Genomic DNA, 26352 nt, shown 5'->3' on the forward strand with positions numbered 1-26352 from the left:
AGGTGGTAGAAAAGATTAAAGTGTTTAAAATATAAATATCAAAATTTAGGTGTCATAAATGTGTGAGAATTGTGTGGTATATACGCAAATGCACCAAAAATGATGCTTTGTCTTTTTGACGGGCTATTGGGGGCAAAGAACTTTATGTTGCTCATGATATTGCTCTTTTTGTTTGTTTATTTTGCCCATAACCGGATCACCATCTCTTCCATTATCATCTCAATCATTTCTTTATTTGACAAATTAAATTATCTCTTTGAACAAAGCACCATAAAAAATTTAAAAAATTTAAAAAATTTAATAAGAAAATTGATTGAAGGCACTGAGATCCAAGTGGCATAAGAAAATTGCAGAAAATTGATTGAAGGCACTGAGATCCAAGTGGCATTGTGGCCACACAGCTATCTGGGTGGAAGTCCACGCGTCGCTTTGACTAGAGACTTAAGGGGACACCCGATGGGTTGACTTGTTAGTCGGCATTAAGAAGGCAAGAAATGGGATGACGTGTCTTCATTCCATTGGCGGGAATTCATGGGAAGTGGGTTGGTCAGACCGTTGTGCTTCCAGGGAGTCGCCATCGGGTTCTTTAAAGTCAACCCAAAGAGTTCATGAAGGTCAAAAGAAAGGGAAAATGGGGTTCAACATATTAAATAGTGGAGATAAAGAATGTGCGTGCAGAACATTCTCATGAGTGGAGATAAAATGAGAGATTTTGAAAAAAAATATATATTATAATTTAAATTTAGCTAGGACATATTTATTTTGGAATGAATTTGCATTTAAAAAGTGCACTTATTAAAGGCATTATATATAATTCCTTAATAATTAATTTTTTTTATCAAACAAAAAAGTCATATAATATATAATTTTTAAAAAAAATTTAGTTATTTAATTAATAATTAGATAAATTTAATACATTGAAATTAATGTTGTTAGTGCATGATTAAAAGCAGAAACAAAACCTAGCCTTGTGAGTGCACCATGGAGATTTTAAAAGAAGATTTGAAATGTTTCCCCTCATGCTGTTTGGACCATAGATAAAAGCTTTTGAGGTATTTATATAATTCTTTTGTATTTACACATGCAACACCCAAACATTCATATGTATATGCATACCACACAAATCTTAAACAAACCCCAATCACTATCTTTGTTAAAACAGTAAAATACATCTTTTTCATGAATAAATTTATGACACTAAAATGCTGTGTAAACATCAAAGTTTGGGGGTTATATACGTAAATACAAAAAGAATCTTGTGGTGTGAATGTAAATTTCCCTAATTTGTTTCTTTGGCATGTTCCTATCCTTGAACTAAATTTCAGTTTAAAATTTGATTCAAATGTAAAATTATTATAGCAACTGGAAAAGAAAACAAATATCATTTCAAGGTGCAAACTCATTAAAAAAAAGTACAAGTAATGTAACCGTAGTATTTTACAAAAATAAAATAATAAATCATGCGAAAATTGAACAACATCTGATACCCCCCCAATCAGGTACTTGCCCATTCTCACAAACCCAAAAAAAAAAAAAAAAAAAAAAAAAAAACTGCCAACAGATAAAGGGGTAGGGGAAAATTTACCCTCAAATTTTTTTTGAAAATTAAGGGAGAAAGGACAGTAAAAAAAAAAGGAAAAGTAACATGTGAGGATGATCATGAATTGTTTATGCAGCAGACTATGCTGGTGTGTGTGTGCTTAATGGATGGCCTTGAGCTCTGGTGGATTCATTGGAATTACCTTCGCAGTCAAAAGACACAATTATTCGAGCTTCACCTGACCCGACCCGACCCGACCCGACCCAACATGAGGATAAGTTCAGCACCCACTGCATCTCATTCCTTGAATCAAGGTATCTTGAAAACATTCTTTAATTTGACTACTAGCCTCCATTCATCATTGGACAAATCATCCTAAGAAAAAATAAAAAGAATGCATTTATATAAAAACAGATAAAAAGGCATGCCGATCATGTTCATGCTTTGATAATTGGCTCAGAATATTATGGTCAGGTTTTTGAAGGGGATGAGATTCAAAGATTATTACCCGGTAATTTGTCTTTAGTACATCTATGGATCTTCTTGAGATGTGACTAACGAGCTCATCTTCTATTTCAAAATGCCTTCCAAACATCTTCTGTTGTTCTTCAGCATTGTTGCTTACTATCTGTGCAGGTAAACATGTAAAAGGAGTTTTACTTTATTTTTTTAATTTAATTTTAAGCATGTAAGAGCTGCTGCAATGACAATAAATAGGGTTCAGGGTTTGTGGTGCACACCTTAATGGCTACTTTTTGATCTTTTGTAGCCACATCAACCTGCTTGTGGTTTATCTCGATCGAAGCAATTCTTCCTATATCGATGAAGTCCCTCGAAGGAATGCAAATTGGGGTTCCGATCTGAAATTCACGTTAATTTCAGGAGTATTGAGTCGCAAATGATATAAGGAAAAGCAGGAAATATAATTATTTATTAACATTTTATGGATATCCTAGATGGTTTTTCAATTAATTATATATTGTTAAATTGGAAGGAATAACCCATTTTCTCATTAAAAATTTTCAAATCATGCAACAATAAAAAAAAATTGCCGAATATATAACAACCTCAAACCTCCAAAGTCAAATTTACACAAAATATCAAAACTCACAATAAATCACATCATGCAATTTTCACTTTTGTCAAATGAACAATGTTCAAGTCATCTAACATGCGTAAAAATATGAGTTTAGTGATTTAACATGGAGGTTAGTTCTACAAATAAGAAAGATTTTGATGTTATGTATGGAGAAATGAGTGAATGCCAAAATAGCACCCCCCCCAATATTATTTGCATGGGGTCATTTTGGCCCAAAGTCTATAAAAGTGCCAAGTAGTCCTCGTACCTTTTTAACTTGGGCCAAAATGGTCCCCACGTTGGACCCCATTAGCCCCCATAAATAAATAATAATAATTAATATGACCTTTTTATTGACTCGGGACTAACATGAACCTCTAAAAAGAATCTAGGATCATTTTAACACTTTTCGCATATGAAAATCCCCCATTGAAAAAGATTGGCTGAGAGAAATGAAGAATAATACCTTCGCAATACCTTCAAGAACATTCACCCCCAAAACTATAGGATCCTTCTTGTTGAAAACACAATTCGGCATGATCTTAAGAACACATGGGAAGACAGCCTCCTCTGCACTCTGCTTCTTCTTCTCCTCCCTTAAATTATCGATATAAGCCTTGAACTGATCAAATAAGTGATAGATTATATCCGCCACAAAAATCCTCACACCCGACTCCTCCGCGAGCTCCCGTGCCTCTGGCATCACTTTAACATCAAAAGCTAAGATAGTTGCATATTCCTTCTTCCTCTCAAGCATAACACTCGCCTTCATAACATCCTTCTTGTGCACCGGACCGATACTAAAGTCACTAAAGGGAATATTAACGGCGGGGCTCTTTAGGAACTCTGTTAGTGCTTCGAGAGAGCCTAAAGTCGAGGCTTGAACATAAACACCCTCTCCGCTCTTGTCGATCCGACTCATTACTTTGTTCACATCATGCATTACAGCATCCTTTATGGCTTCGATGTCGTCACCGGGTTTTACGGCGTATAAGGCAGTGCCTGCAATAGCATGTTCGAGGCCCTGAAAATAAAAAATCTTGATCAATTTATGTTGTTATCGTTACATAAAAGGTTGAATCTTGTAAGAATGATCGACAGTACCTGGGCAGAAATTTTCACACCTTGTGCGGCTTTAAGCTGTTTATGATGTATGTATGATCCCTGTGATTAGAAGCCGATTAGCTCGCATGAAAAAAATATGAAAGATAGCTTGATCCAGTATGCTACCGTTCATATTAAGATCATTTCAAATGTCTCGAGTTTAAATGATCAATAAGCCAACCATCTAAAATTTTTAGAACGCAATGAGTTCTCATGTAATGTGAGATAATAATTCTCCTTGCCAAAAACCAAATGATAATGGTATAACTTTCAAATTTTGCACATCTAACTTCTCCAAAATTTATTTAAATTTCTTCCTAGATCAAGTAACTGAAAATCCCAAAAGCAGAAGATATTACGTATCCAACTATTAAATTTATTCAACAACCAACGAGTTATGGGCATACCACAAATCCTTAATCATCACGACAAATCAACAAAAAACTAAACACCATTAATAACCAAATTGATTGGTTGCCAACGGCCAAATAACTCTAAAAGAAGATCACCAAGTAGGAAATTACCAATAGATGTTTATAATAGGATAACATTGTAAACAAATTCAAACACCTAAAGTACAAAAATTTAATAATAATAAGAAATTTCAGAAAAAAGTTAATTTTTTGCAGATTTTATTATAAAGACAAACATTTGATTTCAAAATGATTGTCAGCTTTGATATTCTGAGGTTCAAATTAGTTATGGCACATTCAAAAGTTTGGCTTCTACAATTGTTTGGTTGATATTCGTCAGATAGATTTGTGAATAACCGTTGCCCTTCTTGTAGAGATATACATGTGTTTTCCCATATAAAGTCGAATTTCACAAGCAAACATGATACTTTTGATATTCATCATCGGTATTGCACATAATTTCATCAAAATTTAAGAAACAAAATTAACAATCACTTAAAATTTGTGCAAATAATAGGTTGCAAGTCAACCCGAAATGAGATATGATAAAGAGAGGAAGCACTGATTGATAGTTCATCATATAAAATACAACCAGAAGATTAAAAATAGACTAATACCAAGCAGGATTTTCAATTTGTAAATATTCACCCCACATTGTTGTACGATTTAATATGATCTTTTAAATATCACATAGTTAATTCCTTGAATATTACTTCTAAAAAGCTTTCAAGATTTAAACGGATAACTGCCTAATCGTAATGCTTGAACTCCACATATCACATGTTCACATCTACAACAAACATATAATTACAACCGTTAATAGCATATTTCTGATAAAATTTTTCATGCAAATTATGCATATACACTGAGCAAATGATGTGCTTCACTGACTAGATTTAACAAGGGGTTCACTTAAAAATCCACTTTTGTTGAAATCTATGTAATATCAATGCCAAACTAGAGTTATGCTCACATATCATACATAAAAACAAATAACCCAAAATTTTTATTGAATATTTAAATTTGTGCATGACAAAGAGTTGAAAACTTCATATGGAATCTCAATTTTTTTGCTTAAAATTTTCATAAATAACACATAAATTTTGTATCTCTATCAGATAAAATTACTTCAAATAATTCATTCAATAAAAAAATTTCATCAAAATATAATTAATTCTATTTTCGGTGTGTCACAACTGCAATCATATCACAATAAATAGAATAAGATAAATGAATAAACAATCCACTAATACAAGGTTGATTATTCATTTTAGAGTTCCTAACAATCCCAGCAGAAAATTCTTTCAACAACAATGTTTTATAAGAACTAGGTAGAAGTACATAAATCTTTCTTCTTTAACTTTAATTGATTGACAAGTCATGCATTTTAAAACTACAAATATTACATCTAGTTTTACAATTATCCAAGTGGATGCACCATTACCAACATGAACTTTCAAAATTAAGAAATCTCTATAAGGAAAATCAACTATAACCATACGAATTACCTTAAAAAGATAGTCATCTCTAACTACAAATTTGTTGTCATACTTAAGTAACATAAAGGTTAGTGTATAATATAAATGCATGGGTGCTCTATTGTCTACTAAAATGCACCAAGTATCATCTAACTTACGTGCAAGTAAACATATGAACTGCACAAGAACTTAAATGCATTCTTTAATTGAATTCATCTACTTTATTTAAGTTCGACATCTTTAATTGAATTCATTCTATAATGTGGAAGGTAAAGGTGATCCATAAATTAAATTAATAGCATCATGTGAGCTTTTTTGGTAATTCGCTGAAATATCATCAGTACATAACTATTAAAAATCAAATAATACTTGATCAACATATTTAGGTATATTTGAATCTTACCAATACAATACATATAGATTATACAGCCATCAAGGAACACATCACGTTCTAAACCTCATTTTTCAAAAACATGTTGACCAAGGAATGAGTTTTTTTCATTCAACTTATTAAAAGATTTTTTTTTTCTGTTGCTGAGCTGACAAGCATATCTCTAAATGATTCTACTTCCGACATTTCAAATGTCTTAAATTCTTCTAAATAAACAACATCTACATTATATGACCATGTACAACAAAAAGTAGTATGATACATCCATAAGTAAAATATCAAATCAAAAGTAATTACTAAACATAGAAAGATGAATAGGTGCCAAATAGCTTTGTATTACAAGAATTAAAAAATTATCCACCCATGCAATTTTAATACACATTATTTAGGTTTTAATTTCAAATTATCAATACGTGAAGAAACCACAATATCCATACACCTTCTATCGAAGATAAGCTTAGAATATAGCATCAAGTTTAAAATAAGATTGAAAAAGGAGTTCCATTCCAAGCAAATTTAACTTTATGGTAGTCAATACTATCTCATAAAATGTAAAGAGCATTCCCGAAAAGGAAAAAAACTTATTTGAATCACTTATTGCATGATCAAATTAAAAATTAATGATAGAACAAAAAATTGTAAATGTTTACATCTCTACTAAATTGTCTTTGTATTACAAGCATTCATGTGTCTCCATATATGCACAGGAAAATAAAATAATAATAAATGAGAATATCTAAAATAATGATAAAATATAACAATAGTAAAAAAAATATAAATTCTTATAAATAAATAGTTAGCGTATATGAAATTTAACCAAAGATGAAGTTATCAAAGGTTTTGTTGCCCAAAAGTTGTGTATGACACAAAAGGATCAAGATTAATATTTGAAAGCGATAGTATTGCAAATTATACACATAATAGGCAACAAGATTCATATCATATAAAGCACTAATGAGATCCATAAGAAGAGGTTTCAACAAATACCATCCATGGAGATATCAACTAAGAGTACTGATAGAGAACATTGTAAAAAAGATGAGTGTAATAAAAATAAAAGTTGTTGGTGCAATCACCCCTAGAGAATATAAATTGATAAATAAGTTGGAGTAAATAGATCCTGCAAAAAACAAAGGAGGTTAAATGTCTCGTTAGTCGACAACAATGTGTGCAAGTTGGATGGTAACAAGTTCCCATTGTCTACAGCAAGTAACATCTAGCTCTTCGATTGTGCCTACAAGGTGACTTGGGTGAAGAATTGTTGCTATTTGGTAGTATATCAAAGAACAAAATATAAAAATATACCCTCAAATAATGAGAAAATACAATAATATAAATAATGTAAATTCTTATTATAAATAGTTTGCCAATCTGATAATTTAGATATAATAGCAAATATCATCTCCTTTACTTTTCTTCCTCATCGTCATCTTTCACATTTCTATGTAAACTTCTACTTGGACATTCATTTGCAAAAAAATCATTAGAATAAAATTTAAAATTTTCTTTTTTAGAAATTTAAAATTATAAACACTTAACAAGAGAATTTTTCTTCTTAAAATATTATTACTTCCTTGTACGTACTAAGTATGACAGTTAAGCTTTATTGATTATAAAACAATACTAATAGTGGTACTATATATACGTAACTGTATGCCAAAAAAGAATGTTGTTTTTGGGATTATAATATTTTAGAACACATTAATAACGACATGAGCTATTTATATATAAAATAGCAACATCTGAGCCAACTTTTAAAATGCACTAAAATAATTAAGTATGACAAAAAAAAAAAAATCATATTTCTTTTAGCATACATTTCATATTGACCTAGTTCATTCTCTATGTTTTTCATATATATTTTAATTTTCTCAATTAATTTTATTGGCAAGTCTTTGTTGTTTCTCACAAGACACATTTTTTCATTCATAAAAAGATCCATTTTCATAACATGTCCAAAATATAGCCTAAGATCCATCGTCCCATTAAATGCTACACATCAGGTTACGCTTCATGTTTATTTAATAATTCAAATCACATATTTAACATTTATAATGCGCGGCGCATTATAAATACTTTATAAGTTCTATCATTTAAGTGTTCCTACAACATTTATTTTCATAATGTCTATCCAAATAAGAAGCAAAGCATGCTTGTCTATAAGCTTGAACTATGTTCGTCCATAAGCTTAAAAGTTTTCAACTTCTTATTCAATGAAACAGAGCACCTTCCAAATTTTTAAACGATATTAGTTAAAGTAATAGTTAAAACAGGCTATATGTATAATTTTTCTTTAGTTATGGACAACCTTCTACATGGCATATTTGCAATTCTAATTTGTTTTTGTTGTTCTCCGTGGATTTTTTTATTATTATTATTGGGCGTTTTGGCCGTTTTGGTGGTGGGAGGGAGTTTTCCACACTTGCAGTTCATTTTGAATTAAAATTTAAAGATTATGCTGGTTTTAGGGAGGATTTTAAGTTCTAAGTAGGTGAGAAAATAAATAAGTTGAAGTGAAGTCTCCACCCTGCTACAAGGCTGTCGGCACTCAAGAGACTCTCAGGCTATTTTTAAAGATGCCACCAAGGCTTTTCTAGCAAGGGGGTTAAAGCATCCAGCTTTCTTCCTTGAATTCTTACAAGCCACAGTTTGAGGGTAAGATGCTTAATAGCTTAAGCTCAGATAAGAGAGAAAAGAGCAATATGCAGCAGCAGTTTTCTTGCTCAAGTAGTTTGCACTCCAACAGAGAAGCCTGGCAGATGTTTTTCTACTTTTCCTTCAACATTTTTTGAAGCTATGGGCTGGCACAAGAAGTTCTGGACTGGTGCAAAAGCTGGAGTTTAAGCAATATCAAATTCCAGGTGCGTGCACCAAAGCCAACAAAATTCATTCGAGAAACAGAACACCATTTCCAAGGAAGGAAAGAAGAAGGCGTTTATAAAATTTAGTCGTCAAGATCGATATCTGCATGTTCATGGCAACTTAAACCTTGAGATTAAGTTTAGACTCATTTGCAGAAAAAGCCATTTCAATATGTCCTTTCTGCAAAACAAAAATCCAAAACTAAGGGAATGAATTGGAGAAAAACAGAAAAAATTAACTTGTCCGGTGGTATAAACTATCAGTGATATCCAATGTCACAAACCAATCATTCTAATATGATCAAGAAATAGTTCAGAACTTCGAAAATGAGTCTTCTTCAACCCAAGGAACATGACATATATACGTATAATATTTCTTATGTTAAAAATTATTATTTTGCTCTTTTCAGGTATGGTATTTATAATTCTAATTTATTTTTTAGGAACAAGGTGTCCGAAGTACTTGAAACATTCGTTTTTCTTGCAAGTGATCTTGAACAACTTTCCTAGTTCTCTTGAAAGGAATTTTTATGGAAAACATTGTGGCCATATTTTAAGTGCTGGAGAGAACAGCATTATTCTTACAAAAAGACATCACTTAAGTAAAAACAACAAGGTATACTACAAAGCAGTATTTAGGCGTATCAAATAATACAGACAACTTTATACCTGTAAATAAAGCAAATAAATAATTCTCTTTTTTGTGCTTAGTTTTATAGTTATTAATAAAGTAATCTTTATGGAAAGTACATAACTATTATCACATGAACATCATAATTAACCTTATTGGCAATTTTTTGAAGCACTATGAAATTTTCGTTATCATTTGCTCCTACCAAGTGTTGTATGAGAAGGCGTTTGGCATGATGGTGGGCTGATGAAGCATTATCGAAACGCGTTGTTGGTCTGTTTGGCAGGTGTGTTGCAGGCGCGGCAAGGTCGCGTATTGCGGTGGCCTATCCCCAACCCAAGACCACCCAAGAGGATCCACTGCAGGCCGCATTCCACAGTTCAGGCAAAATTTGTTACGATTTTACCCATTTTCATTTCCAACTTTCCTCGCAAAATCATAAATAATGAATGAATTAGGATATTGTTCATTTTGATTTTGGTTGTGATCATTTGTGCATAGGTTGAGGTTGTTCTCTGTGGTTGTTCTCATTTTTCCTCAATTGACAGGTGAGATGCATAAACCGTTAACCTATCTATGCCTCTCTCACTTTCTCTCTACTTTATTACTCCCATGACTTCATCCTAATAGTTTTGATTTGGTTTTTTTTTTCAGAGATTGTTTGCAATTCAATGATTTCTCTGAAATTTTAGATTTTTTAGTTGTTGTCTCCTCAATTGTTGATTTCTTGTTTTGTTGAGCATTTGTGATGTTACTAGGAATCCATAGATGACAAAGATGGTGTTCAATTTGGATTATCTCTTGGTTATTTCTTTATGTCTTTATGTGATCATGGTATAATATTCTTGGAATGTATATTGGTATTTCTTTTTGTAGTATTGTGATGATTGGTTTGATCTAGTTGTATTATTTTTTGATTTTTTGATGTTGTACTTGTGTGGTCATGGACAGTTTGTCTCTTTCTTTCCTCACATAGCAATGTTACAGTTTTTTGATTTAGTGAGAAGTTTGGTGAAGAATTACAAAGTAAGAGATGAATTTTGTTTATGTTGTTATGTATGTGTTATTTAGTGAGAAGTTTGGTGAAGAATTACAAAGTAAGGAGGATCTACATATGATTTTTAATGATTTAGAAAAAGATTACTAAAAAATTCCTAGTGAAGTTTTATAGAGATTTCTAGAAAAGAAAGGTGTTGATATGACTTATATTCAAGTCATTAAAGACATATATACTATAGTTGTTACTTGGCTCGAATAGAAGAATGATCGACCAAATATTTTCCTATTTCAGTTGGATTCCATCAACGATCGACTTTTTGCTTTAGTTATGGATGCACTTACTGCACATTTACAGGAGGATGCAACTTGGTGTATGCTTTTCGCTGATTGTAATCTTCTTGTGGATAAGACTAGAGAAAGAGTTCAGAATAAACTTGAATCATGGAATTATAAATTAGAGTCTAAAGGCTTTCGCCTGAGTAGATCAAAAATAAAATCTTAGTAGTAGTTGATCTAGTGGCAGAGTTTTAACAATGGGCGGTCAAATCATTAAAGGAGTAAACGTTTTAGATATCTCGAGTTTATTGTTCAAAATGATAGTGATATAGATGGGGATGCTATTAGTAGAATTCAAGTTGGATGGTTGAACTGGAGGATTGTATCAGGTCTATTATGTAATATTATATAATAGAAAAGTATCGCTTAAACTTAAAGGTTAATTTTATAAGATTGTGGTAAGAACTGCAATGCTTTATGGCGCAAAATATTGGTATAAAAGGGAAGCATAAAACTTAGGTAAATTTTGTTGAGATAAGAATGCTTAGGTGGATGAGTGGCTTCACTCTTTGAGACAATAAGAAATGAATATACTCAGTGAAAGGGTTGGTGTAGCTCCAGTAGCAGACAAGATTAAAGAGAATCATCTTATATGGTTTCGTCATATTAAACATCCACCATCTGAAGATCTAGTTATGAAAGTAGGTGTTTTAGAATCGACTTATGTTAAAAAGGCACAGGTAGACCTAAAAAGGTTTGGGCATGTTGTATAAAAAATGATCTAAATTTATTAGAATTAAATGAAAATATGGCACTCAATAAGATACAATGGAGAAAAAAGATTTATGTAGCCAACCTCACTAAGTGGGATAAAAGCTTGTTGTTGTTGTTTTTGTTGTAGTTATGCATGTGTTAATTCTAAATTAGTTAGCTTACATATAGCATATGTATAGGCAATACAGTGTTTATTCAAAAACAACTAAAACACAGCTGCTGCAAAGTTAAATTAACCAAACAGCCACGGCTTCATCCCCTATAATATCCCTGCAGCAACTTCTTTTGCAAGTACTGCAAAACCTCTTTAAGGGTTGGTTTGCAATTGCTTTGTCATTTTAAAACTTATGCTTTAAAGTATATTCATAAGAGGTGTTTTAAAGGTTTTATCCGTAACAAGAAGTTGATGGTTGGAAAAATGGTGTTTCAACGCTATTTTAAAATAAGCTGAAAAATTAAAATCCCTTTTTAACCCCACTGACCTTTCTCTACTCGCCCCCACCTCCCACTAGGCACCACCGACCTTTCTCTCCTCGGCGAAACCCTTCGCATGATCACCACATACCATTTCGGCCACACCTAGAACCCTTCATCGACGATCGCCTTCGCTTTCACGATGACCGTCTCTTCACCACTCATCTATTAGGCAAGCTCACTGTCTTCTCCTTCAACTCTGAAATCAATCGCCTCCTCGACGACGACGAAGGACGAACTTTTGAATCCAGCTATCCTTCTTGCATTTCAAATCTCCTCGGCCGCCACTCCCTTTTGCTCATGAAAGGCGGCCTTCACAAGCACATGCATTTTCTCATTCTCACATGCTTCACTTCACCTCAAGTCATTCTCTCCTCGCTTCTCCCCAGCATCAGAACTTGGGGGAAACAAATTCGAAGGAGAAAATGGACTTTTTACCTTCTTAATATCAATTGTCAATCTGAAATATTCACCCTTACCGCGTTCACAATTTCGTCGTTGATAACTTTGCAATGGATGCGACATTCGGCGACGTATCTCCCCCAAATGACCTTTCAACCATTTTGCCGCTTTCTTGCCATCGCGTCAGAGGTTAGCCGCGATGGAAAACTAGCCCTAAGTAGTTGCACCTGCCCCAAACATACCCTAAGTTAAAATTATCCTACACTTGTCATTTTGAACAATATTTATCCATGCGATATTAAGTATGGTCATTTTCCTCGCTGATATTAGAGCACTATTTTAATTCTTTTCTAACAAATACATATTCTATGCTTCAATATACATATGCTCAAACCACTTGACTCTATTTTAAATAACTTCATTTTTTAATATATTTCACTCTAGCATTTTCTCTAATAAAATCATTCATTAATTTATCCTTTCTAGTTTTTTGCACACATTCATATTATCATTTCTCATTTATGATACACTCAGCTTAGGTATTAATGATTTTCTTACAGCCCAACAATCAAATCCATAAAGCATCATCAATCTAATTGTGGAATTATAAACTTTATCTTTAAGACTCCATTATACCCTCTTATCACACAAACTCTTAACACTTTCTCTATCTTAATCATCCAGCATTAATCTAGGAGTTAAATCATCACTTATTCACCGTTGTTTTGTATAATATATCTAATGCACTTAAACCAATCAAATTTAAGTAGTGTCTTACCTTCTAGTAACATTTAATGATAAGTGTTAAATCATATCAATAAAATTATATAGTGCATAATCGACCTTCGTTTTTCTAATTCTACGAGAACAATCTTTCAAACAACTTCTGCTATTAAAATTTTTTGCTTATTTCATTGAATGTTTAATCAATTAAAATTATATTGTCTATAAAAAAAATGAATGACAAAGACCATTGTTTTAACATTCTTTGTCGTCTCAATAATCCATACAAAAAGATATGGATTCAATGTTAATATGACTACAAAGCTGAAGGTTCTTGGGTCGCTCTATAACTACAAATTCTAATCAACGAGGATAAAAAAACATTTTTTCAATAACTGCAGCATTCCATTACCATGGTTTTTTGCTTTTAGATGGTCCAATCAATGCATGTAGTACTCGGCAATTTGTTTTCTCAAGGTCAATAAAAATCATATGAAGGCTTTTCTTTGTACTTCATAATTATCAATTAATTATATTTATACAAAATCACTTCCATAATAAATGAGGATCTTCCTCGCATGAAATCGAATTTATTTTTTGAAATTGATGTATTTTTTCTAAGTCATTGCTTCATTATTATGCACCATTGCTTTAATAAAAAACTCATTAGTTTGATTCCTTGAAAGTTAACACAATCACGAACAAAGTCATTATCATGATAATAGTAATGCAATGAAACAAAAAGCAAGTGAGCTCACTAATCTTGTGTAAAAACTAGTACAAAAATTATAAATAAGCATAATAGAAAATAATATGTTCCACAAGTTTCTAAGGTGAGCGAAGGCCAAAAAAAACATAGCAATAATGCCAATTTCAAACTAAATTTACAACTAATGTGTTAAGTCCTCCGAGGCATAAAATTAATCATCTTAGGTTCGTCGTCAAGTTTAAATCAATTAGATAAAATGGAAAAAAAATGCAAATTTAAGAAAATAAGGATTTACAAGAAGATTACTTGAAGGGTTGATTAAAACATAGTGGACCATAAAACAAGTAGTAATCATATTGCAAATAAAAAAAGATCATTTTTTGTTGTTAATCAAGTATGACATTAATAATTGCAAGCGTATTATTACTATTAATCACTGTAGGGAGATGTATGACAAGGTATGTTTTAATTCCCCTTTAAAATCTAATCTGAGGATGTGCATGTCTGTTTGTACTCTTTTAGGCCAAATTTGGATCTTGTCTTGCTTTGTTTTGTTCTCATTTTGCCTGTGTTTTTTATTTTATTTTATTTTTTTGAAAAAAAAATGCAGTGTAAACCAAAATACGGTGTATTATAATTGTAGTGTTTGATATCTCTAGTAGAATGTTTGATAATCTATAAAATAAATACAGAGAAATAATTATTTCGTTTGGTTATATGCATGCAAATTAAAATAAAAATTGTATACAAAATAAATGACTTTATTTAATTATCCGTGAAGTAAATATAAATGAATTATTTTTTATGTTTATTTAAAAACTTGTAATAAAATATAGGTGAATTAATAAATCATATTATTATTATTATTATTATTATTATCATTTATAAATTAATATAATATTAAAGTTCATGTTTAGACTACATTTGAAATTTTTATGATTTGTGTAATGACAATTGTATTTTTCATACAACATTTTCATTGATTGCCTATATTCATAATCCAATAAAAAAAAATTATTAATCATCACCACTATAATTTCCTTGCAATAATTACAATAAAAATTCTAACATAATTGAAATTTTTCATATGAAAATAATCCATGAGAAACATATTTGAATATCTTGATTTAATTAACTAGAGGAAAAACTTATAACCTGGGCTCTTAATCTAACCAGCAACAAGCAATATGATACACATGAAGGGCAACAAATATTAGCAGTTTTAGCTTAAATATGTTTGATACAACTCTTAATGATAGAATAACATGAATAAAATTCTAAATTACCTTTTCTCGCTTTATAAGCCACAAACTACCGTGTTTCTCAATGGAATTTGTTGATTTTAGTGTTGTTGGAAAGCTAACATTTTCTCGTATTATCAAATACACAACAAAACCAAATTGATAAATCCTTCATTTACCTATTTGTTTCAAGGTTTAAAAACAAGTTTCATTTAAAAAAAACTCAAATTTTGATGAGGAATAAAACATAAGCATAGAATATTGAGGTAATTTCTGTACGAAAGACAATTTATTCAGGTATATATATATATATATATAAAGTTTTTCTCAATAGCAATGTTTATGCTTTTGAGCTGATCTTTTCAATGTGTGCGCTGACAGGGATAACAAAACAAAGAAGGTTAAAAATAAACTTATACAGATCATTTACATAGCCCTAACAAAGCCCAAGAGCTGATCTTGACAATGTGTACACTTACAGGGATAACAAAACAAAGAAGGTTAAAAGTAAACTTATACCAATCATTTATAGCCCTACCAAAGCTCAACACAGATCTACGAAAAATTTTAGTGGGCATCGACAAGTTCAATTGATACAAAATTTATAATTTATTATTTAATTTTAAATTTGAATTTCACTTATATCAATTCTATGTTTTACTTTCAGCACTCTCGAAATAAAATTAAAATTTATAAAAATAAAAACATCTTAAACAGCTAAGCACATTGACTCAATCTATCTTGAGATATGAATATTTTTCTGAGACTGGATGTTGAAATTTTTAACTGATAAAAGTTTTTTCTTTTCATCCAGAGAATTGAACAAAACATCACATTATTCAGTGTGCAAAAATACGAAAAATAAGTCAGGAATGCATGCTTCTTTCCTAGCCCCAATTTCTTCGCAATCTCTTTTTTTTTTCCTCCCCACCAACCAAAACAGCCCCCAATACACACCCGTCCACAAAAAAACTTGCAAATTAAGCGTTACTGTACACCCCAACAAAAAAATCCATAGGTGTTCGACAAAATCCCCATCTTATTCCCCCAATCAGCCTGATAATGCATCCACAGCAATCCAATCACTTCCGTGAACACTGCACCTCATCTGAAATTCAATAATGTAAAACGGAAGACTCAAAAAAAGCCAGGGAAGTGGGAAAAAAAACATATATATCCTACTTCCTTTAAAAATGAAAGAATTTACCAGAAAGACTAACTGCAGGGCGGAGAATGATGGAGAATCATGAGGCAGCTACGAACAAAATAATACTGCATGAGGCGGCGAAGGAAGGGAAGCGAAAGACAGTGAAGCAGCTGAGAACAAAGGAGAGGGCGTGCAAGGTAGCGAACGAAATGAGCATGTTTCATTCCCAGAAAATCAAGCACGGGGAGCCAAAGGCGAGCAACCTCACACGGTAAAATGCTTTAATGCCCAAAATCATGCTAGTATTTACTGTGGAGGTTTTTAAATGTTCTTAGAATTTATAATTCCTTTATATTCTACTATACTTTCAGATTATTAATCACAAAACAAAAAAAAAATTAACAATCCTGCATTTATTTTACTTTACGTCTAATTTACATCAAAATAAACAGTCCCTTAACAAAAACACATTCAAATAAACCGCTTGTTTTAAATTTGCAGAAGCAAGAAGAATATCCTTCAAAGAAAAAAGTGAATAAGAACTAGCAACCAGTTTTTCTAGTTGCATAAGTCAAGCAGGTGCATCAAAGAATATCCACTCCTTAGAAAAGGCTATTTCAGTTGCAAAAATTCAAAAATCTCTAAAAACAAGCCAAACAGAATATCATATCATAATCAAATAAGAGAATACGCTGCACTCTAACAGACTACATACCTTTACTCGAAGCTCCTTCATAGGATGAGGAGTCATTAAAGCTCTGATATTGGTCACAATAGGCCCCTGCATATACAACCAAAAAAAGTTAGAAAAAAAAAATCAATTTTTTTTAAAATGAAACTAACATGGAAAGGTGCACTACCTGCATACCACAAACGATTATTTGATCGCCTTCATGAAGAGTACCATTAACAAGCACCACGTCTATCGTGGTTCCTAATCCTTCAATCACTTTTACTTCCAACACAGTACACTGAATCCATAAAACCAACCAAAGAAAATCAACAATATAAAATAACAACCCATAACCGTACAAGAGTAAATAGCCAATTTACCTAAAAAAGAAAAAATAATAACAAGAAGGCAATAAAAATAAGGATGACATTAATACTGTGTCTTACATTGCATTTATGGCAATGCATGAAACCACATGTACAAGATATAATTGCAGGAATACCAAAAAGTGAAGATTTGTCCAAACCTGAACTTCATCAACATATGTAAGTTTATCTTCCATTGTTTTTTGTGCCCACTGCACCAATAGCAAAAGCAGATCCGGTATACCTTCGCCGCTATAAAGCAAGGCCTCGCATTAGCAAAAGATGGGGACAAAAGAATGGTGGCATTGAAATTCACAAATTTCAATTTCATCTGTGGATGTTATATAACACAATATATACCTCACTGCACTTGTTGGTACAATATTAAATGTCTCCCCCAAGTCTCTGTTTTTATAGTATAAAGCTGTATTCAGACCTTGCTCCTTAAGTTGAGTTATAATCTGCCAGAAAGAAATATATCATTCCCAATCTTTATGTTATAGCTTCATATAAGAACACAAAAGTGTAAGGACAAAAAAAAAATTCTCTGCAGACTAACCTGAGTAAGTCTCATGTTGAATTCATTTTTAACATCATTAGACTGTTGGTTCATAGCCTTCCTTATGGGGGCATCAGGACATTTCTTCCAACCATATAGTCGATCAACCTAAAGAAGGATAGCTCAACGAACAAAAATTATCTTTAATAACCAAAAAGAAAAGTTTTTCAACCAATAAAAATAGGGGCATTTACACAAGTACAACCCAATTCATATGTAGTTACATATCTAACACCTAAACTTTGCTTTTTTACATTTTTACCATCCAAGTCCAACACATCACATAAAAAATACCACTATTTTAACTTTTAAGAAGTGAAATATGCCTTTTCATACATAGATAATTCGTATTAAGATATTGTATGTATGTAGAAATTGAATTTTAGGTGTCAAATATGTAAATACATAGGAATTGGTGGTTTGCATCCTTAAAACTTACCTTGTTCAAAGCAACAATGAATTCTGTATTCCGACTTTTGAGTAAATTAAGTGACTCAATGGTTTGTGGCTCAAGCCCATGCATAATGTCCACAACAAGAATAGCAATGTCACACAAACTTGAACCTCTTGAACGCAAATTAGAAAATGATTCATGTCCAGGAGTATCAATAACAAGCAATCCTGGAACTCTCAATGTTGAATCAGCTTTCAGCTCCTTGGTTCTCTCCCTTATGTTCTCAGTAGGAAAATAAGTAGCCCCAATCTGTTGGGTAATACCTCCAGCTTCTCCCTCCTGCACATTTGTGCGTCGAATACAATCAAGCAACTTGGTCTTACCAGTATCCACGTGACCAAGAATGCAACAAATGGGTGAACGAAGTTCGCCGCCGCTCTTTTTTGTTGTATCCTGTGAATGATTTGATTCCAGCTTAACTCCAACATTATTTTTAGCCTTTGCAACAGTGTCTGATATTTCATGGCCGTTCACTTCACCGCCCTTCTTTGAAGAAACTTGAGGGTCAACTATTCTTTTAGCTGTTGCAACATCCGGAGCAACAGCTGGAGCTGAAGATGGGCCATGTTCTCCACCTTTTGCAATAAAAGTTGCTGCATTCAACTCCTCCTTATCCTCCTCAGCAAAAGGACTTGTCCCAGGCAATTTTACATCAACATCATCCCAGCTTTTAGCATCCCACTCTTCATCTTCTTCATCTTCTTCCATAGTTTCAGATTCTTCTTGCTCTTGTTTATCTTCGGGCTGATCCTGAACTTCTGTGTGCTGAGATAAGGTCTCCTCGACCATATCATCTTCATCAGGCTGAACCACATCAAGCTCAACAACCTCATTTTGGGATTCTGTTACCTTTTCCAGATCTCCAGTCTTTGTCTGAGCAGCCTTTGCTTTCTTTGCTTGGTATATGGGTCTTTTTTTGGTCTCTCTAGGAACATCAGCAGATAGATTATCATTCTGACTAAGAAACTGTCTCCTCATTGCATCTAACCTCTTTTGTTCTTCCTTCTGCTTGGCTGTCAAGAGTTTTCCCTCCTGCTTCTTCTTCAGCAGCTTCTCCTTCTCCCTTTCCTTTTTCCTTTTCTTTGCCTCTTCAGCAAGCCTCTCCAGCTCTTCCAACCTCTTTCTCTCCTCCTCCTCCTTTCGCAGCCTTTCCTCTTCCTCTCTTTTCTTCGTCTCTTCGGCCTCCTTCCTTCGTGCCAAAGCCTCCTGCATCTCTCTAACATGCTTAGGCAATTTCTTGTCAGCAGCTTTTCCCTTTGCGGCATCCTTCTTCTCTTCCTTAATTTCCTCCTCAACAGTAACAGCAGAAGCTGCAGCAGCTGCTGCCTTCTTTTCCTTCTCCTTCTCCTTCTTCTTCTTTTTCTTCTTAGCAGCTGCTGACTCCACCTCCTCTGCTTCTCCTTCCTTCTCATCAGGAACAATATCAGTAGAAACCTTGGATTGTACGGGCTCAAGTTTTACTGACCCTTTAATGACATCTGAAGGTGGAGCAGAAGAGGATGGAACAGTTTGCGGACCATCTCCAAGTTCAGCAAGGATCTTTTCCAAGTCCTCCTCCTCCTGGAAAGTTCTCCCACCCTTCTTCTTCTTCTTTTTTTGCTGCTTATTTTTAGAAGCGGCATCTTCAAAGGCACCATCCTGTCTGCTGGAATCCACATCAGCTTCCTTTAGTTCGTTGTCTGCAGGATTTGCCTCTGGAACAACAGGAGTAACTGTAAGGCTCGTAGACTGTAACCCCTCCCCAAGCTCGGCCAGAATTTTATCCAAGTCTTCCTCTTCCTGCGCAGTTCTCCCTCCTTTCTTCTTCTTCTTTGGTTGCTGCTTTCTTGTATAAGTATCATCAAGCTCCGACTGTCTACTTGATTTCAGTTCAGCCTCCTCATGGCTATTAGCCTCATTTAATGATGGAGGTTGCTGGTCAGACTTATCTTCTCTTGCTTCCTCTCCAACAGAGGAATCGATGGTAGAATTAGAACTTTTGTTTTTCTTGGTTTTGGAAGGCTTCTTCTTACCTGTGAATGCCAGAGTAAGCGGTTCGGCTTCCCCATCATCAATCTGGCTATCTTCGTCTTCACCCAGAGCATTGAAGGCACTGGATGTAGGAAAACTATTTTCTGTATTGGATTTAGAGGGCTTCTTCATACCTGAGAATGTAACAGCGTTTGGCTTCTCCTCATACTCATCTTCCTGATTGTCTTCCACATCGCTAAGGGCATCAAAGGAACTGGAAGCTTGGGAATTTTTCTCTTTCTTGGTTTTAGAAGGCTTCTTCTTTCCCGAAAAAGATACAATCACGGGTGCATCTTCCTCATCTTGCTGATTACCTTCTTCTTTACCAATGGCTGTAACATTAGCAACATTATTGCCTTGAGAAACTCTGTCTTTCTTAGATTTAGAAGCTTTCTTCTTTCCAGAAAACACGTTCGAAATCAGTTCATCTTCCTCTTCAACATTATCTTTGCTCATCTTCGCCTCCTCGTCTTCGGCACCAGCAAGCTGCTCGATCTCCAAATCCTCCTGGCCTCCATGGCGCTGTGATTTGGCCCCGCCGCCTCCCTTCTTATTCTTCTTCGACCCTGTGTTGATTGAAGCGCGGTTTTCTTTCTCAGATGCCTGAACTTGCTGTTCGTCTATCGGCAAAGAGTACTCGTCGTCGTCGATCATCACCGTCTTCTTCCGACCCATCGCTGGCCTCTGCTTAGTGATTTCCGGTTGATCAAACCCTACAACTAAGGAGCTATCTGGTAACAAATTTAAAGCAGTATTGTACCTGGATTAGACCCAAATCCTGCCGGACAGTCAGTATGAACAAAATATTCGGGTAGAAGCGGTGCGAAAAGGAAGAAAGATGGGAGTTCGGGACTCTGATCCCGCCGCTGCCTCCCTAGTTAGCTCCAATTGCGAGTGTATGGCGAGTAACGAAGGTGATGGTTTCGGGCGAAACCTGGAGAGGGATCGCGCAGGAGAGTGAAGGGTATCTAGGCGAAACTGGGAGGAGCATTGAGGCGAGGGTTTCGGGGAGAGAGGGGAAGATGGGATTTCTTTTTATTTAACTTAATTTTATACATTTAATTGATCACTAATTAATTTTCAAGTAATATATTATCAAATTAATTGTGCTTAAATAAGATTTTTATGTGATTATTTAATAAAAATTACAGTTTAGAACTAGCATCATCAGATTTTTATTTCTTGTAAAATATTTATTTTAGTTAAATTAAAAAAGTATATCCATTATTTAACTTCTTATTAAAATATGGTTACTCGTTTCTCAACAGAACCTGCCCTATTCTCCAACCCATTGTCGAGCTAGACCCTGCTCACATTTCTTTTCCAAAACGCCAAAGAAAATCTCCAACTAAAGCCAACAGTCTTTCTTCGAAATTCTACTAAACGGGATGATCCTCCCATTTTACCAACTTATCCTGCTATATCCTCACCAAGTGTTCCCCGACGGTGATAGAGAAACCAACCTGCCAGCTATGACGGGGCGGCTTTCCTTTTTTTCACAAGAAGATCTGGACGATTATCCCAACCCTCGGTAGCTTACGAGTTTACACCCATCCCTGGTCGGGTATGGTTTTTTTTTTTATTTACTCCGCTCCTTGTAGCCTTTACTCGAATTTGAGCAAGTGTTTCCACAACCCTCTTACTTGACGAGGAATATGTGCATCTACTATAGAATCTTCGGTGTCCTTTGCATATGATCGATCATTTATTCTTTCAATGACAATTTTAACATATATGGGTATTATTTCTTCGATAGAACTCTCATATATTTTATTTCTATCAAATTCTCAATGATTTTATTTTGGTACGCGTAAGTGCTTTAGTTCAATTGTTCAAAAAACATTAATATTTCAGGTGATCTATATATAATTATTCCTATTTTCTATGTTTTATTATATTATCAAATTAACTAAGCTACTAATAATTTACAATCTCATATTTTTCCTTTCAACATTGGTATTCCATGAGTGCGTTAATTGCTCACAATGAGATTTCAACTATTCCTATTTTGCAAATGTGTAATATCACCGAGTTCATCTTTCATTGGTTTAAATGATTCATTGATCTAGATGATGATGTAAATAGATCCCTGGAGACACCTCATATAGAAAAAAATTGACATACAAACTATGTTAGATAGTTGCTTTGTGGATGTTATAATACTAATATATATATGATACGCCACAAACAAATTTTTATCATCTGACATGAATCTCGAGGCATGACACAAATATCGATATAATATTTTGAATAAGGAGTATGACACAAATATCGATATAATATTTTGAATAAGGAACGTTCAAATTTTGATAAAAATTCATCTAGAGCTCTGTTTTCAGAAAACTTATAGTCAAATTAACCGGCTCGATAAAACAGACATAATGATATCAAAGCTAGTCCAATCTGAGTTAAATCAATCACAGATTAAGTCATTAAACCACTCTTGGAAGATTTTTGGACACATTTTGAAGTTCAAATAGATGCAAACACTAGCAAGTCTATACTCTACAAGCGTCTCGACAAGACGAACCCAACAAGCCCAAGATCACTCAATTCTAACACCATTAAGAAATTCAAATGTCCATTAAACACCATATGATTGAAGGAAACTCTCTGAATCATCCAATCAAATTTGTTTATATTACTACATTAATTGCACCCATAATACTATAAATGGATCCCTACCCCTCACATGAGGAGGGGTTGAAACCTAAAGAGAGAGCCCGAGGCATTGAGAAAAAGCTGCAGCTCAGCATCACTGCCGACCCTCGTCAACTATCGCCGACCCTCATCGACCTTTATCGACCGTCGTAGACCTCCGTCGGCTGCCTTCGACTACCGCCAACTTCCATCGACAAATACCGACCTTCATCAAAATTCAAATGTCCATTAAACACCGTATGATTGAAGGAAACTCTCTGAATCATCCGATCAAAATTGTTTATATTACTACATTAATTGCACCCATAATACTATAAATAGACCCCTACCCCTCACATGAGGAGGGGTTAAAACCTAAAGAGAGAGCCCGAGGCTTTGAGAAAAAGCTGCAGCTCAACATCACTGCCGACCCTCGTCAACTATCGCCAACCCTCATCGACCTTTATTGATCGTCGTAGACCTCCGTCGGCTGCCTTCGAGCACCGCCAACTTCCATCGACAAATACCGACCTTCATCAACCACTGACCGTCATCAACTACATCAACTGTCGTTGACCTCGCCAACCTCCGTTGACCGTCACCTACCGTTGTTGACCATCGCAGATTGTTGTTGATTACAACTAGACTCCATTAGTCATTAATGCAGGACAATACCTCATCACTACGGTTCATGTGTCAATAACGACCTACGTGATCATCAGCTCGTGCAGCTCTAGACTCCGACCCCCACGACCTATGGACGCCGTTCATTTCTCGCCCTACAACCTACATGGTTCACAGCTCGTGCAGCTCCAGTCTCTAGCCCCCGAGGCCTACGAACGTCATTCATACTCGCCACAATGACCTACGCGGTCATCAGCTCGTGCAGTTACAGACTCTTACCCCCTGCGGCATACAAACGTCATTCATGCTCGCCCCACGACATATGTGGTTCACATCTCTTGCAACTTCTGACTCCAGCCCCTGCAGCCAACAAACGTCTTTCTTACTCGCCACTACAGCCTATGTGGTCCACAACTCCCGCAAGTGCTTACTACGGTTTCTCTGGCCAATCAACGCTTCTGAAGCAACAATCTACAATATTCACGATGGATTACTACCTCAACAACAATCAACAATGACTATTGCAACATGCTGTCACAAAAAACTGCAGTCATGTTATAGTTATACAACTTTGTAATTTCATCTTCCCTAATTTAGGAGAAGAATGAACTTGTGTACTCATCATTCACAGTGGAATATTTCAACTGAGCTAGTCCCCGTGGAAGGGTTTTTTACATAAAAAATCGAGGTATCTTCTCCTACTTATTTCTCTTTTCATTTGTGTATGTTGAATTCTCGTGTAACACTAAGACGATAATACATTACTCTACCGCCGCAAATTTTCTAGCACGCATCAATATCGAGTGGTACGACCGGAGATTATGATCTATTCAAAACTAGAAAATGGGCAAGGTCTTCTAATTCTTCACATATCTTAGTCCTAAGAGCGAAAAAAATACATAAATAACTTCCTACAACATTCGAGTCAATGGTTGAAAATAACTCCGATACAATATTTGTTAATATAACGACCTTATTGTTTGAATTTGTCCTGAAATTTTTATGGTTGGCAACCTTTTTAACAAGAATAAAAGTCAAAGCAAACGTTACATTTCAATGCTGGGAAAAAGGGAACTTTCAATTCAAGTTTCAAATAGATGAACATTTATTTACGCTGTGTTCGAGGACAAATTATTCTTATAAAAACAACGCATGCTGATATACATGAGTTGTCCGATCTCGACCGTTAATCAAAGCAAAATTGTATTTTGGTGGGCCCCATTTAAAAAAATAAAATAAATCTCATCACTATGGTTCATGTGTCAATAACAACCTATGTGATCATCGGCTCGTGCAACTCTAGACTCTGACCCCCACGACCTATGGACGTCGTTCATTTCTCGCCCTACAACCTACATGGTTCACAGCTCGCGCAGCTCCAGTCTCTAGCCCGGCCTACGAACGTCATTCATACTCGCCACAATGACCTACGCGGTCATCAGCTCGTGCAGTTACAGACTCTTACCCCCTGCGGCATACAAACGTCATTCATGCTCGCCCCACGACATATGTGGTTCACATCTCTTGCAACTTCTGACTCCAGCCCCTGCAGCCAACAAACGTCTTTCTTACTCGCCACTACAGCCTATGTGGTCCACAACTCCCGCAAGTGCTTACTACGGTTTCTCTGGCCAATCAACGCTTCTGAAGCAACAATCTACAATATTCACGATGGATTACTACCTCAACAACAATCAACAATGACTATTGCAACATGCTGTCACAAAAAACTGCAGTCATGTTATAGTTATACAACTTTGTAATTTCATCTTCCCTAATTTAGGAGAAGAATGAACTTGTGTACTCATCATTCACAGTGGAATATTTCAACTGAGCTAGTCCCCGTGGAAGGGTTTTTTACATAAAAAATCGAGGTATCTTCTCCTACTTATTTCTCTTTTCATTTGTGTATGTTGAATTCTCGTGTAACACTAAGACGATAATACATTACTCTACCGCCGCAAATTTTCTAGCACGCATCAATATCGAGTGGTACGACCGGAGATTATGATCTATTCAAAACTAGAAAATGGGCAAGGTCTTCTAATTCTTCACATATCTTAGTGCTAAGAGCGAAAAAAATACATAAATAACTTCTACACCAGTCGAGTCAATGGTTGAAAATAACTCCGATACAATATTTGTTAATATAACGACCTTATTGTTTGAATTTGTCCTGAAATTTTTATGGTTGGCAACCTTTTTAACAAGAATAAAACTGTGTTCGAGGACAAATTATTCCATAAAAACAATGCATGCTGATATACATGGGTTATCCGATCTCGACCGTTAATCAAAGCAAAATTTTATTTTGGTGGGCCCCATTTAAAAAAATAAAATAAAAAACTCTGATCTACAGTTGAGATCGGACAGCGCTTGCACATATGTAATAATTTTTCTTGTTCGAGACACTAAAAATGTAAGACACATAGTATTAAACATTGATGAAATACATTCAAATATATGATGTGCAATATGGTACTCATGGTGTTTGTGCAATATGTCAATGTTAAAGTTTAACATCATGCTTGTTTGCCATGACCAATCTACATGAGATTAAAATTAGATGAATCATTCTTGATATTTTATGAAGCTTTAATGATATTATTAAGAATGCAGACTCACACTCAATGACAAGTTTAATATAATTTCAGAAGCATACATTATAAAAAGTATTTATTTGACATATTTATTATTACACCTAATGGAAAAATTAATTTAATGAAAGAAATTAAAAAATCATTAGCAAAACTAATGAATGAGACTTAAAGCTTAGTTATCTACCC

The 26352-nt window shown here is 34.3% G+C and overlaps 1 protein-coding gene across 1 annotated transcript; it reads right to left on the bottom strand.

Annotated features, from left to right (window-relative positions):
• Positions 1 to 1596: 1596 nt before the first annotated feature.
• On the bottom strand, positions 1597 to 21321 carry LOC110039278 (eukaryotic translation initiation factor 5B-like). The gene is made up of 12 exons (XM_020744286.1): positions 21063 to 21321; positions 18278 to 20986; positions 17839 to 17946; positions 17640 to 17740; positions 17441 to 17531; positions 17102 to 17212; positions 16957 to 17022; positions 3723 to 3782; positions 3085 to 3642; positions 2281 to 2400; positions 2049 to 2168; positions 1597 to 1915 (listed from the first exon to the last, which is right to left on the bottom strand). Exons 2-12 carry the CDS (start codon positions 20975 to 20977, stop codon positions 1850 to 1852), a joined length of 4101 nt encoding a protein of 1366 aa, XP_020599945.1. The 5' UTR covers positions 20978 to 20986; positions 21063 to 21321; the 3' UTR covers positions 1597 to 1849.
• Positions 21322 to 26352: the final 5031 nt, after the last annotated feature.

This window comes from Phalaenopsis equestris, unplaced genomic scaffold (assembly GCF_001263595.1).
Source record: "Phalaenopsis equestris unplaced genomic scaffold, ASM126359v1 Scaffold000002, whole genome shotgun sequence".
Classification (NCBI taxonomy): Eukaryota; Viridiplantae; Streptophyta; class Magnoliopsida; order Asparagales; family Orchidaceae; genus Phalaenopsis; species Phalaenopsis equestris.